Consider the following 14,701-nt stretch of genomic DNA (forward strand, 5'->3'; position numbering starts at 1 on the left):
CTCCAACCACCAGAGTACATATATTATGTTCCTTGCCCTAGGCATTCTTCTTTGTCCCACTTGTAAAGAGTGTTTTGCAAATCGTAGCTCCTGATGAAGCGAGCCTAGCAGGCTGCACTGGATCAAAGGGGGGAGTTGGCAAGCCGGCGACCTCCATAGCGAAACTAAGACCTACTAGAAAGAAAGAGTCTTCTGGCATAACCATAACCTGCTGTCGTAGCTTATTTATTTAAAACCGATACGTGCGAGACGCGAGTTGACTCGCATGAAGAGGTTTTCTTACATACGTGATATGCTACTATAGCAATGTTACCCGGGGAATAATAGTGTAACGGGGCACGGGTAACAATGTTACCCGTTCCTAGTAGGAACCGTTACCCGTTACAACGGGGAACAATGTTACCCGTTCCTACTTTTATAGTAGGAACGTGTAACATTGGTATAGTATGTATAATACATACCATGAAATTTTAATCTATGGACATAATTTTCCCGCCTTTAATTATTTGACGTTCATCTTTCACTGACGTAAATAATAAATAGAATACCTTTTTACTGTGTTAGTAACTTTTAAAATTAAATTTCTTAAATTTTATTACAAACTATCTGCTGCTAAAAGGCGTACAATATTCAGATCAGATTTATTTAACTGTTATCAAAATGTGGAATGGTAAGTTTTTACTACAATTTATACTGATGTGATGAATAATGATGCTAAGTTGAAAACAACGATTTTATCCTTTTGTAATTTATTAAAACATCATTTTAGATCAATCAGTTGCGGGTGGTGGATTTTTCAATACACAAAATCAATTTGGAAATGTTAACACTCCAAATCAAGCTCAAAAATCGGTAAATATGTTTCTTTATGCAGTACCTATTTAGGACTGATTAATAATAAATACCTTATCTCTTGAAGTGTTTTATTAAATAAGCTTTTCTAGTTTCGGTTCATCTTTCACTTTTAGTTAGAATCGTTTGCATGCGAACTTTTTGAGAGTAGGTATTTCATAATAATTAAGTTTATCAAGTACTAAATGTACATTGTAAATATTTATGTTTTAGGGAAGAAGAGCTTCTCGAACTGCCCCTATTGTGATAAAACAGGCATTGCATTGTGGAGATGATGGGGTGAAGATTTGGGGAACAGAAATCCAAATTGTATCAATAGTGGCCCGAATAAGGAATATAAGAGTACAAAGTACCAAAATAACATACACCATACAAGATATTACTGGGAGAATGAGAGCAGTGCTGTGGCTAGATATGGAAGCAATGGATGAAGATGTAAGATAAAACAACAAAATAATAATGATAAGTTAGTGTAAGGTTTTGCTCGTCAAAATCCATTCTAATATTATAAATATGAAAGTATGTCTGAGTACCTGTTTGCTAGTTTTTCACAGCGTATCTGTGCAACCAATTTTGATGCATTTTGTAGGACTTACTAGTTTTTCAAACCCTGCCCTGCCCATCACCACATGAGTGCACAGAGCTGTCAGTTACTCTCGTTCTTTTATGGGTTTCCTGATTTTGGATCTGATCATGTAGAGAAACACCAAGCATAGCTCTCTTACTATATCATTATTATAGTTACTCTGTATTTGTAACAAATGTTTTATTAAAATTTTCAGGATAAATCAGCTCCAAAAGTGCAGGTCAATGATTACATACAGGTGTACGGAAATGTAAAAACTAATAAAGGTAAAAAAGTTCTTATGGCATTCAAAATAATGCCAATAACCGATATTAACGCCATAACATTCCACTATCTACAATGCATCAATAACAAACTGAAGATGGAAGCAGATTCTAAGAAGGTACATAATATAATTGAGATCTATTACAATATGTATAATGTATATAAAAATACTATAATATTTTTACTAATTGCCAACATGTTGACAATTGTATTTTACAAATAGACTCATTGTTAAATTAGGTTAAATATTTTAATAATTATGTATTTTTCCTATATTGACATGACAACGAATTGCTGACCTTTCTTTTCACAAACAAATCCTTCCTCTTTATTCATAATATTAGTACAGATCTATAGGATATAATCATGATATAATATTTTAAAAAAACTCTGAAACTACTGAACTGATTTTGATAATTCTTTCAACATTAGAAAACTACTTTATCCAGAAGTAAATATATAAATTACATTTATGTAATGTGAACTGTCACACAATAGTCATAGATTTATATATTACTTAGATTTGCATAAACAACTGATAAAATTACCATTGCAGGCAAAAACTGAAACATCAAATGCTACATTCACAAGTGGTTTGCCAGCTAATTCCATGGTTGGTATGAATGATAACACCTCAGTGAATGGATTAAATCCCAGGCAAATGATGGTCTATAACCTTATTAGAGCATCCACTCTTGAGCAAGGCATAAGTAAACAAGACATGTTTGCCAGTCTGAAAGACAAGATGTCCCATGTTGAATTTGAGTGAGTATTCTTTTTAATATGACCAAATAATGATGGGTATGTCTTTTAAATGAGAGGTCCTACTCAGCAGGGGCAATTCATAACTTCTAAATTGTCTCTGGTCTGGTGCAGTGGGAGACTGACCCTGGCTAGTTCCCACCATACCGGTGAAGCTGTGCCCCTAAGCAATTTAGTTCTTGGGTACTATGCTGCATGTAAACAGATCAGGGTATTGGTTGAAGGAAACTGCCATACAGCACACCCCATTCAAGTTAGCACAATCTTAGTTAGTTAGCAAGTTAGTTATCTTAAATTGCATCATCATTGCCAAGTAACTTGCAGTCAAGGACTAAATTGTATGGGAATAAAAAACTGCACATTAATTTTCATTCAGTTACAGCGACCAGCAAGCAACTTGACTATAGAAATGCCAAAGGATCTAAAAATCGATCACTACATATTATTCAAGTTGTTTACTGGTCACAGAAGGTATGTAACATTAAGTTATATTGACCTTAAAAGTATCAGATAATATACTATTATTTATAGAGACAGAATTCTTATCAATGGTTTATTTTGTAAACAATTCTTATTGCACTGCATAAAAATATGATTAATTTTGCACATTTTGTGGATGATATGAATATGAAAAAAATCTTCATTTTACTCTTACATTGGATATATGTATAAAAGTTTAGTTAAGTATGAGAAAAGTTATTAAACAAATTCTTATGTTTCTAGAAATACCCTGGAATGGATGTGTGGTGAGGGGCACATATACTCCACTATTGATGAAGAACATTTCCGTGCGACAGATGCCTAATGAAACAAGTTTTTCATGAAAGTTGATTTTTGTACCTTTTTAAATAAATAAATAAATACATTCAGCAATTTGATTTTTTATTTATTTTAAAAAATAACTTTTACATAAAAATGAAATTATGTACAATTTGTTAAACTACAGTCTTACTTGGTATGGAATTTTTATGTAAGAAACTATACAAATAATATGCCTTTTACAGTCTAGAGTACAATAAAGTTTGACTGTGTGCCTATGCAGGACTATTATTGTCCACGGAGCATAAAAGCTTGTAGTTTTTTTTACTTCAGTTTTTCTTAAGTGATCAATTTTGTACTCCACAGACAATACTTCCCAGCCTATGCAGTCCCTAACTGTGATTTGAATGTAAATTTTCTCCAATGTTAAAAATAATTATTACAAGCAGGCATCAGATATGCCAAATTTTGTCCAGATCGGTTCAGCAGTTGCAAGAAATAGTATTAAAAAAAAATTGCATTTATAATACAAGTTAAGCATTTTCAGATCTATAATTCATCCCTAACAGCCTTATTTTTCACATCTGGGTTCTTTCCTTGGTACGTCTGACTTTCCAACTGAACATCCTTCAATTCATCTTGTTCTAAAAGGTACTCTTTAGCAGTCCAAGCTTGCGAGCCATCCTTGAACATGAATATGGCTCTATCATCATCTATTAGATACCTGCAAATAAAGCAAATAATTTTTCACAGCAGAGCCAATGTGCAATACAATTAATATAGTTAATAAGATTGTAAAAAAATAAGAGGAAAGGAAACAAGTTAAACATGTTGGCTAACCATATTTTATTCACACCTCAGCAGTGGTGAGCATTGAGGACTATTGGGAGGACCGAGATTCGATTCCGGGCAGGGACAATTTGGGAATTTATAATTGTCTCTGGTCTGTTCTAATGGGAGGCTCTGCCGTGGCTAGTTACCATCTTAGCGGCAAAGCAATGCCACCAAGCAATTTAACATTCAGTATGATGCACTGTGTAGAGCAGATAAGGGGTATGGGTATAATAAAACTGCCATACTCACTCCAAGTTAGCCCGCTTCCAACTTAGACTGCACCTTCACTTACCACCAGGTGAGCATGCAGTCAATGACTCAATTGTAATGAAATAATAAAATATATATAGGACTGCTAGGCGTCTGTCAAGACTTCTATGCACTTAGTCTGCTATTGTCCCACTCTAATGCATAAATGTAACATCCCTCTAGGGAAAGATATTGTATATCCTGAGGATGCTACATCAATTCCAATCAGAAAAGTGCTGCTGTATCTGGCAGCTACATGTTATGTCAAGGAACTATGAAGTAGAGGTGATCACAATGCATCAGACACGTTTGAAATGATATAGGCTATTGACTATTCAAGAACCTGTATGGTGCCAAAGAATTAGAAGATAGGTACCTTTCAGCTTGTATATGATTACTCCAAAGACCAGTTTGCCATATCTTTGTCAATTCCTCGGAGCGAGCTCTCGAAGGCTTGTTAGCAACAGTCACAAACATCATTAAAGTTTGGCCTTTCTTAGTCGCCTGTAGAACTGATTCAGGATTGGACATATCAAGTTTACTAAAGTCTACAGTGGGTGGCTTCCGCATATATTCTGGCTGCTCATCTTCAGGTAGAGGTTCCTCATCTTCTTCCCATTGATCATAGAGCCTAAAAATTGTATTACTGAGCTTATTATTGAGCTGGATGAAGGTAGATTAGTCAATCAGTCTGCCACCTTTCCTTTTATATAATATTTTGATAGACCGACACACACACTCTTTAGCCATTTTAGCATTTATAAAAAAATTAATGAAATGAAATGAAATGAAAATTTATTAATTTATTTTTATATTAATAATATATAGATAATACCTATTTGGGTCACACAGCACACTGTATCTCTTTCTGCATTAATCAATTTAATTAATCAAAGTTGGAACAGCACCTATGTGCTTAGTAAGGCTTAAAAAGTTTTGTCAGTCTGTATTTGGGTTGTCCAATTTTCCGTGATATACATTGTGAAGTTTTAACAGGGCATAAGTATTTTTGGCAGGTTTTAACATTTTAATCCATTCGATAGTGCACTCGCTTTCATTCAACCAATCAGTCTTTTATATCGTCAATAACTTCATAACTTCATTTCAAATCCTTTTTCCAAATATCAAATCATCATCATCAAAGTTTGCTAACGAATGTTTTACACAGTACTGAGAATTTAAGAAGAAAAAGACTAGAATTGCAAATTATAATACACTTACATACACAATAAATAAGATCATGGATAGTTCATAAGAATTTACCGTTCCATATCAGCATCACTGAAGTCCCGAATATCTTTTTTTGCCCACGTCGGCTTTTCTTCGTCATTGTATTTTTTACTGAAAGCGCCACTTACACAAAATAAAATGATTAAATATGAGCACTTAGTCATTTTGGTGTGACCAAAACAACCAAAAAAAATTTAAATAGCTTGTAGGTACTTTTCAGAAACTTTTATTTTCTATTTTTCTACTATGTTACAACCACAGGTTACAACTCAACGAAACGAGACCATACTACGGTCAACGATAACCACGGTTGTATTGAAACTAGCCGTAATGGAAGCGGTATTCATATAATTTATCAGTCAAAAAAGTTGCAAACTACAAAGCATCTTCCAAGTTTCCTCACTTCACACTTTTCCCGAACCACAGTAAAAAATAACGGATTGAAATGAGAACCACATGAAAATCACCTCCTTTTTGGAAGTCGGTTTAAAAATCAAAAAATTGTACCTATTAGCATTTGACGTGAATTTGACAATGACAGTCGCATCCTCCGGATTCCCTTGTCTATGGTCACATCAATTTGACATTGACTGACTAGTGATGCCCGATTACATATAATTTTAGCACAGTATACGTATAATTACAGATTAGTTTTTCGTAAAAACCGGTTATTAGCTATTTCTATAGGTTTCTTAATGCTTTTTTGGAAAATGTGATAAAATTGACTAAGTGCGAGTCATACTCACGTACTGAGAATTCTGTACATTAAAGTAAAACACACATTACATTTTAAACGTACACCACGTATATATTGATACTTAATATAAATATTCGGCTGCGACAAATTCCTTTTATATTAAAGTCGAAAGAATAGAGTAAAACCGGCCAAGTACGATTCAGACTCACGCACCGAGGGTTCCGTATTCGAGTATGTTTCAGACATTTTGCATGATAAATCAAAATATGCATAAAAATAAATAAAATCCGTTTTAGAATGTAAAGGTAAAGCCCTTTCATATTATGATACTTCACTTGGTATAGTGATCTTACTTTGAAAATTGAAACACATTTTAATTATTTTTTTGGTGATGTAACTACAAATTCACGGTTTTCAGATTTTTACTTATGCTGTAAGACCTAACTACCTGCCAGGCAAATTTCATGATTCGAGGTCAACGGGAAGTACCCTTTTCTTGACAGACACGATGGATGGACGGACGGACAAATAGACAGACAGATAACAAAGTGATCCTATAAGGGTTCCGTTTTTCCTTTTGAGGTACGGAGCCCTAAAATTAAATGAGGTAGCCACAGTTACAGTATAGTTTCTTATAGTATCACCTCGTTCTGCAACCAAAATTATATCGATATTTGGCATATACTATATACAGCTCGATTTTTTAAATAAATACTATTAATAACCCCGAGAAGCTTACAATACAATAGCATTTCTCTTCTTACGTTCGTACATATTTGATAGATGGATGAATAGTGAAACCGTACTCTAAAAGTTCCTGATTATCATTTTAGTATGGAACCCTAAAAATAGAATTGAATTTATTTCAGAAATGTATAAATAAAAAATAATTAAGTGATGAATGAAATCTAAAATTTTGCTACCTGTCTAACCGTAGATCCAAATTCCAATACACGTAAATAACGTTGTCAAAAAACTCGGTTTTCAGAAACCACCGGTATTATCGGTTTTGGGAAAACCTTTTTTAGTTAGAATCACCTCATCACTAGTCGTGACGGTGACTCGTGGTCCGATCGGTGCGTTTTATGGTCGTGTACAAGGTCGTGTATTGTTTAAATTTTATTTTCTGGTTAGAATAAAATCACTGGTTCAGAAATTAAATTTTTGATATGTATTAATTGTAGCCATAGTTCTTACATAATACAATTCTAATTTCTGTAAACCCGCAGTGTTGTGCTTAAACTTTAAAGTCGGCAAGTTCGATACGGTCAAGTGGAGGTGCTGTTAAAATCTTTGAACATTTCTTTGGGGTGGGCATAATGGACCAGAGTAGTATTACTCCAAACACATCAAACCAGCAATTGGTGATAAATGGGGACAATGAATCGGCAACGGCGCTGCTGCACGAGAAGCAGTCTCGAAGACGAGATACTCTGAGCGATGTCACCTTCAAAGAATACATGACTGTTGGCATACTGTGTTTCGTTAACCTCATCAACTATATGGACAGGTTTACCCTGGCGGGTAAGTAATTTAACTTTTCTACCCAATTACATAAGTGCTTACTGTTCCTGACTTCCCTCCGTTGCCCGCTCGTATCCCTATGATACACTGTCTAGAATGCATGCAAGCTACCCTAAGTTCAAGTTTATCAAGATTAATACAGCAATTATTTTGTAAAAACCTTATAGGCAGAAGAACTTTGATATTTTTTTTATAATATTAGCTAAAGGACCGAAGTAAGTGCTCCTTTACATAAATGATAACCTTATATTACTATACTACCTACAGTATATTTTTGATTTTTAGTACATAGTATAACTAAGATAGTTCAAAATGTGGTGGTAGATTTAAGATACAATCAATGAATGATAATATTATAGTAATGATAGTTTCAAAAGTACCAGCGACTACTTCAACTGGCCCAGTAGGTAGGGTGATATAAAAAAGGTATGTTGTGTTTGAGAAACTGGCAAACAGAATGGTGTCATTAAGCTTCTGATCAAAATACTTTTGTATCCTTAATCCATACATTTTTGGCCCTCTGGATACAAATCTTGAACTCATTTTCAAGCAAAACTCTAAAACTGTGCTGAAATACTAAGTGCTGAGTACAAAATTTGTGATTTCAATCACTGAATACAAACTTGGACTCATATCCCAGCAAAATGGCCTTAAACTGTATCTAATGTTCATGATTTCAAACAAAATGGTACAATTAGGTACAGTAAAGTTTCCACAGCTTTCAGTTTTTTGCTCTTTAGTGGAGTCAATAAAGCAGTAAAATAGCCAATCTTAGGAAGTTTTCAGAAACAGCTCCGATTTTGATGATTTTTAGGGTTCCATACCTCAAAAGGTTTTTGGTAATTGTTTAGTTCTGTTTTCTAGTTTTCTAAAATTTTAGTTTTTGGTGTATAGCTGTTCTAAGCGACACATCCATTATCTTATTGACTGCATATGTACACACTTTTTTTGGAGAGTGGCTAGTCTTTTTTTTCATGGCTTTATTGTAATATTGTATTATTATTGTCATTATCTGTATTGTGTGCTTAATAAACAAAAACAAAAATAAAGGAAAAAGGGACCACTTATAGGATCACTTTGTTGTCTGTCTGTCGGTAAGTCTGTCTATCTGTCCGTCCATCCATCCGACGGTCCGTTGTGTCTGTCAAGAAAACCTATAGGGTACTTCCCGTTGACCTGGAATCATGAAAGGCAAATAGGTAGGTCTTATAGCACAAGTAAAGGAATAAATACAAAAAACCGTTAATTTGTGGTTACATCATTAAAAAAAAAATTAAAATGTGTTTAAATTTTCAAAGTAAGATAACTATTACCAAGTGGGGTATCATATGAAAGGGTTGTACATTCTAAAACAGATTTTTAATTTTTATTTATTTTTATGTGTTATAGTTTTTGATTTATTGTGCAAAATGTAATAATGTATAATGTGTATAAAATACCTGAGTGTGGAACCCTCGGCGCGCGATAATTTTTAATGTTTTTTATTCCATATGTATGATATTTATACACAACGTTACCTTCTCTTTGAGAGGTTGTAGAGGAGGTCAAATGCTATCAAATGACCTCTTAACACATCCTATGGGTAAAAAGGGCCCGTTTTTGAGTTATTGATCGTTTTCAGAAAAAAATACATATTTGTTTCTTCAAAAATTTATTTAAAAAAAGTAAGATATAGTGCCAACTTTTTATTAAGTTTCTATGTGGCAGACATCTTAATTAATAATTGTGTGTATTAAAAAAATAATAATCCTCAAAGGTTAGGTCAGTTAGGGTTCCGAAACTGTACCAGTTTCATAATTTCTGTTTATGTTGCCAAAAATGCTGTTTTTTTTTAAGTTATATAAATTTTTGGCCTGCAGACTATCTATCTAAAGCTTCTACACATTCTCAGCTATCTAATAACGTAAAAAACTGTATAATTAGTTGATTAGTTTTTTAATTATTAATTAGCATTACATCCGTAGACAAAATAGTTGTAATGTATACCATTATATTTTACGACAAAACTTACTAAGCGCTCTCTACATTACACGCGGACGAAGCTGCGGGCATCATCTAGCCACACTAAAGTTTGTGTTTGTGTGTGTGTGTGTGTGTGTGTGTGTGTGTGTGTGTGTGTGTGTGTGGGTGGGTGGGTGGGTGGGTGTGTGTGTGTATGTTTGTTACTCCTTCACCCAAAACTACTGGACGGATTGGGCTGAAATTTAGAATGGAGATAGATTATACCCTGGATTAGCACATAGGGTACTTTTTATCTCGGAAAATCACAGAGTTCCCACGGGATTTTTAAAAAACCTACATCCACGCGAACGAAGTCGCGGGCATCAGCTAGTCAAAAATACATTTTTTTTTTTTTTTTTTTTAAAAAGAATATTAGCCATGTTAAATGACTAATATTCCTCTTTCCTCTCCAACTAAGCGCCAGGCTTGTGCTAGGAGTAGGTACGACGAATAGTGCAACGGGCGGGGTTTGAACCGTCGACCTTTCGGTTTTCAGTCCACTCCTTTACCGGTTGAGCTATTGAGGCTCATTTTAGCTAAGATGTCACAACATGCCGGAAACACTTTCCTTTGTTATTAGTTCTTACGCATTATACCACCCAGGTAAGGTAATTACGATAGAGCGGTTTCATAATTAGGTCACGAAAAATCTCCCATTACATCATGTTTGTAACGCGATTTCCCAATTTCTTAATCCCTATGTCGTGTGAAGAGAGTTTCTTAAACTACTAGGATTATACAGATTACCGAAAAGTGTTATCTAATTATATGACGTTATTACTCTCGTAAAGGAATAAACTTAGAAAATGTTTGCTAACTTTTTTAGATGTAGTGACAAAATAAGCCTGTATGAATCATAAAGAGGTGATGCTTTTAAAGCGATTGACTTGAACGTAATAAGAATCTTATAGAATAGATAATATGTATGTACATAACGTTTTTAATTTATTTTTTATCCCGTTTAAAAAATCATTTTTACTATGCTTTGCAAAGTTGTAATGGAGTTTTTTACCGCCCAAGTATTTTATTTTATGGACCGATATTAATAAAACATAATCTTATTATTCAAATAACTATCTATGTTTGCAATCTGATCAAAATAGGTAGGTAACTACTTATAGTTGCCTTATATACTATGCACCATATATTATGAACCTATTATTACATTTGCAACAAAAAAAGCTTCCACAAATCTAAAAAACAATGCTTGAGAATGTTACTCGTATTATTTAAATGTTTAAGTCCTTCAACAGAGAGGACAACGGATCGACGTATTTTTTGCTTGGGCTATATTTCAAGGACCTGGAGAGTGACATAGGCTACTATTTATCCCGAAAAGGAGTTTAGGGTGCCCACGGGATTTTGAAAAACCTAAATCTATGCGGATTGCGAGCATCAGCTAGTTGTATGTAAAATGTTGTTAGCCCTTATTCCAGGGACAATAGCCCCACTTTATGTACACCTACCTTTAACATATTCAAAGGGACATTTTAATATGGTGTACATTCGGTGAAAGGGAGGCCCACGCACGTGATTCGACACAAGGGATTAGTTTCCTGGATACGTGACATCGACCCTTCATGGGTGTTCGAAAACTTAGTAGTAGGTACTTACTTAATATCAGATAGATGTAGACTCCGTAATGCGCGAATTGTGCATTGCGGTCTACATCTCCTATCGTGGACTTCCGCAAAGTAACGCCTGCTTCTCTGTAACATCTTATTAGATCTGATTCTATATTCTAAGACCTTATAGGCCGCCTATTGTACAAATGTCTATTTTTAACCCCCGACCCTAAAAGAGGCGTTTTATAAGTTTGACGTGTGTATCTATATATCTGTGAGTCTGTGTATCTGTCTGTGGCATCGTAGCTCCTAAACGAATGAACCGATTTTAATTTAGTTTTTTTCGTTTGAGCATGATCGAGAGTGTTCTTAGCTATAATCGAAGAAAATCGGTTCAGCCGTTTGAAAGTTATCAGCTCTTTTCTAGTTTTCTTATACATATATAGAGGTTTTTGTCTCGGGAGTTTTTAAAATTTTGAGTTATGTTTTATATTTCTTTATGTAGTAGGTATTATAGTAAAGAATATTTTACGTTACTTTTATTTTACTCATTGAAATGTTTAAAAAAAAGGGGATTTCAAATTCAAATTTAAAATATTTTTATTCAATTAGACTTTTACAAGTACTTTTGAATCGTCAAGAGCATCTACCACTGGTTCGGAATGCCTTTCCTACCGAGAAGAACCGAATAGAAATAGAATTTGTACAATTTATTTGTCGCCGTACTTTCTTCATAGTAGCTATGTTAGGTAAACAGATTTTTGTCTACCTACTGTTCATATACTACATCGGATGAAAGAAGGGAACCGTGTTTAAAGTGTTAAGCAAATACCTACACGATGCGAGATCGTTTGATTGCACAGAGGTTGGTCGCCAATATTTGCATAGGGCGGATGATTTCCCCGGGGCACAATCAACACTCTGTTTACACATGGCTGCGGTTGAGACGGTCCTAGAATTACTGTTATCTGGATTAAAATCTTGGATGTGAAATTAGTGAAGCAGATGTAGGCATGAGGGTGGCGTGTTAATCGATGCACTTGCTTATTTCATTCACTCCGTGTATCTAATTAAAGATATTATAGATTATATAGTTAACTATTACAGATTTATTTGTATTAAGCAATTTTATGCTAAGCTATTTTAAGCTAAGCTTATTACTGATTCCAAGGATACTAATAAGTGTTTATGTCCTAAGGACATAATATATCAATCTGAGAGTCGCACAGGTGGTGGATATTTAATCTGATAGACGCTCTATCTACTTATATCTATTTTCAAACACGCTCGCTTTCCCCTGTTGTTAAAAAGAGAAATCAAAAATGAAACATAAAAACAAAAAAAAAATGATTAAAGATTTCAAACCAAAAAAAATTGCTTTAATTTAGGTAGGTACCTAGTTACTTTAGTTAACTTAAATAGACAAGGATGAAGGAACGCAAGAACGCTAGAGATAACGATAAAGCATCATTGGGCACAGATAATGTGATTGTTTACTATTGTACTACAATCACTCTCATTATCGTGAATCATGAATGATATGTCGCATAGGTCAAGGACTATGAATCACTTATTACATCACAGAAGTCAGAACACGAAATAATGTGAGACAATACTATAAAATGTGGCGAACGAAGCAGTTTTAATGATTATTATTTGTTTTTAAATGACGCTGTGGTACAGGTTTTTATTAGCCTAGTTTGGGTATTTACATAAACCGACGTCGTGTACAATGCGTAAGCAAAATTGATATAAGTAAATAGAGCCTATATCCAAGTATGTTGCGACTTTGGACGTCAAGGTTATATATTATGTTGGTACATTGTACCTGGTACGATTTTCTTTATATATTCAGATAGCTACAAGTTAGCCCTTGACTGCAATCTCACCAGGTGGTAAGTGCTGATGCAGTCTAAGATGGAAGCGGGCTAACCTGGAAGGGGTGTGGCAGTTTTTATCAAACCCATACTCCTTTGATTTCTACACGGTATCGTAGCGGAACGCTATATCTCTTGGCGGCACGGCTTTGCCGGTAGGGTGGTAACTAGCCACGGCCGAAGCCTTAAACCAGACCAGACCAGGAATTTAGAAATTATGAAATTCCAAACTCCAGCCGGGAATCGAACCCGGGACCTCCCACTAGTAAGACCACATCGCTTACCACTGCGCCAGGGGCGACGTCAAATGTAGTTTCATCCTCTTGTTCCTTACTAGGTAATGTATTTATTATATTTTGACTGTAACACATTATACTAAGTAGGTACCTAGCAAGGAATATTATAATATTTAACTAAGTTTACAAAACGCAGCATCATGCATCTTTCTACGGGCGTGATTTTTATTTTTCAAAACTGTTCTGTTGTTTCGATCACGTCCCATATTTGGTACTTCCCGTTTATTGTGGCTGGTGGGTAGATAGATACATTCCTTTGGTTCGAGGGCAGAAACAAGAATTCTTGGATTTTTTACTTTTTGGCAACGCTCGAACTTCGTCTGCACTGCAGATCTAGGTAATACTTAGTTAAATACTTGTTACAATTTTGCCCTTGGCCTTATTTTTTTTATATGTGAAACACTCGAGAATCGGACGAAAGCGATTTTAGTTTCTCCTTTTATTTCCGTAGTCTAGGTACATTGATATCATGAGTGCAACAACTCAGTTGTGGACGTGACCAAATGTAACGGATGCTATTTCATTTCGCTATTCACACTCGATGAAAGTTGCGAAGGCCCTTGGAATGGCTTATGGCACCGATTTCGTCGCGGGTTCAAAATTGAATACGTGTGCCAGGAGGAAGTATGTGGTGCTGGAGAAGAATGTTGATTCTTAAAACGAATCCCGGACCAACAAGCCTATCCTCGAAGAACTCGACATCAAGCAGCGTCTATCCTCCATCGTACAGGCTCGCATTCTCACTTTATTTGGTCACGTATCAAATTCAAGACGTGACGGCGTTTTGTACAACTAGCGGTTCAAGGCAAAGTAGACGGTACAAAAGCACGTGGCAGTTCGCTCTTGAGTTGGACAGATCAAGGTAGGGCTGTGGTGGATGTTCCTTTACACGAGAAGGGAGCTGTTAGGGAAGAGTGAAGATATAATCAGGCGGGCCCATAAATTTAGTATGTACTAGATCAACAATGACAGATTACCGGTGTTACAAAAAATGAAACGTAAATGTGTGCGTGAAATAGAGTTGTCCTGACTTTAGCATTTGTATTATCGATAGTCTTACTGGCGAAATCATAGGACACTAATGAGTTAGTTTAACGAAGTGAAGTAAAAAGCATCTTATAATTTTAAAAAAGTCAAATACATTTCAAATACACAAATAGTAACAAAGCTAAAGCTAGGTAACAGATTATTATTTATTAATGAAA

At 34.9% G+C, this 14,701-nt stretch overlaps 3 protein-coding genes across 10 annotated transcripts in view; 2 read left to right on the forward strand and 1 right to left on the reverse strand.

The window, feature by feature from the left end:
- The first annotated feature begins 527 nt into the window (after positions 1-527).
- Positions 528-3,342, forward strand: LOC123872582 (replication protein A 32 kDa subunit). The gene is made up of 6 exons (XM_045916936.1): positions 528-670; positions 770-852; positions 1,066-1,287; positions 1,635-1,820; positions 2,259-2,467; positions 3,188-3,342. The coding sequence occupies exons 1-6, from the start codon at positions 661-663 to the stop codon at positions 3,267-3,269; spliced, it is 792 nt and encodes a 263-aa protein (XP_045772892.1). The 5' UTR covers positions 528-660; the 3' UTR covers positions 3,270-3,342.
- On the reverse strand, positions 3,330-6,038 carry LOC123872584 (LDLR chaperone boca). Its single transcript, XM_045916937.1, has 3 exons — positions 5,570-6,038; positions 4,683-4,937; positions 3,330-3,947 (listed from the first exon to the last, which is right to left on the reverse strand). The coding sequence occupies exons 1-3, from the start codon at positions 5,698-5,700 to the stop codon at positions 3,773-3,775; spliced, it is 561 nt and encodes a 186-aa protein (XP_045772893.1). The 5' UTR covers positions 5,701-6,038; the 3' UTR covers positions 3,330-3,772.
- Positions 6,039-7,288: 1,250 nt separating this feature from the next.
- The window catches only part of LOC123872580 (protein spinster), a 54,743-nt gene continuing 47,330 nt past the window's right edge, over positions 7,289-14,701 (forward strand). For all 8 annotated transcript variants that reach the window (XM_045916927.1, XM_045916930.1, XM_045916932.1 and 5 more), the window contains exon 1: positions 7,289-7,757. In XM_045916927.1, coding sequence (XP_045772883.1) covers positions 7,553-7,757 — 205 coding nt within the window. In that variant the 5' untranslated portion in view covers positions 7,289-7,552. The remainder of the gene's footprint in view (positions 7,758-14,701) is intronic.

Source organism: Maniola jurtina, chromosome 15 (assembly GCF_905333055.1).
Source record: "Maniola jurtina chromosome 15, ilManJurt1.1, whole genome shotgun sequence".
Lineage (NCBI taxonomy): Eukaryota > Metazoa > Arthropoda > Insecta > Lepidoptera > Nymphalidae > Maniola > Maniola jurtina.

Coding starts and splice junctions, on each gene's coding strand:
- LOC123872582 (XM_045916936.1), top strand. Junction 1,288..1,634: donor TGGAAGCAATGGATGAAGAT/GTAAGATAAAAC, acceptor TAAAATTTTCAG/GATAAATCAGCTCCAAAAGT. Junction 1,821..2,258: donor TGGAAGCAGATTCTAAGAAG/GTACATAATATA, acceptor TTACCATTGCAG/GCAAAAACTGAAACATCAAA.
- LOC123872584 (XM_045916937.1), bottom strand. CDS start 5,700: ATGACTAAGTGCTCATATTTAATCATTTTATTTTGTGTAAGTGGCGCT. Junction 4,938..5,569: donor AGTGATGCTGATATGGAACG/GTAAATTCTTAT, acceptor TACAATTTTTAG/GCTCTATGATCAATGGGAAG. Junction 3,948..4,682: donor AATCATATACAAGCTGAAAG/GTACCTATCTTC, acceptor CTTTATTTGCAG/GTATCTAATAGATGATGATA.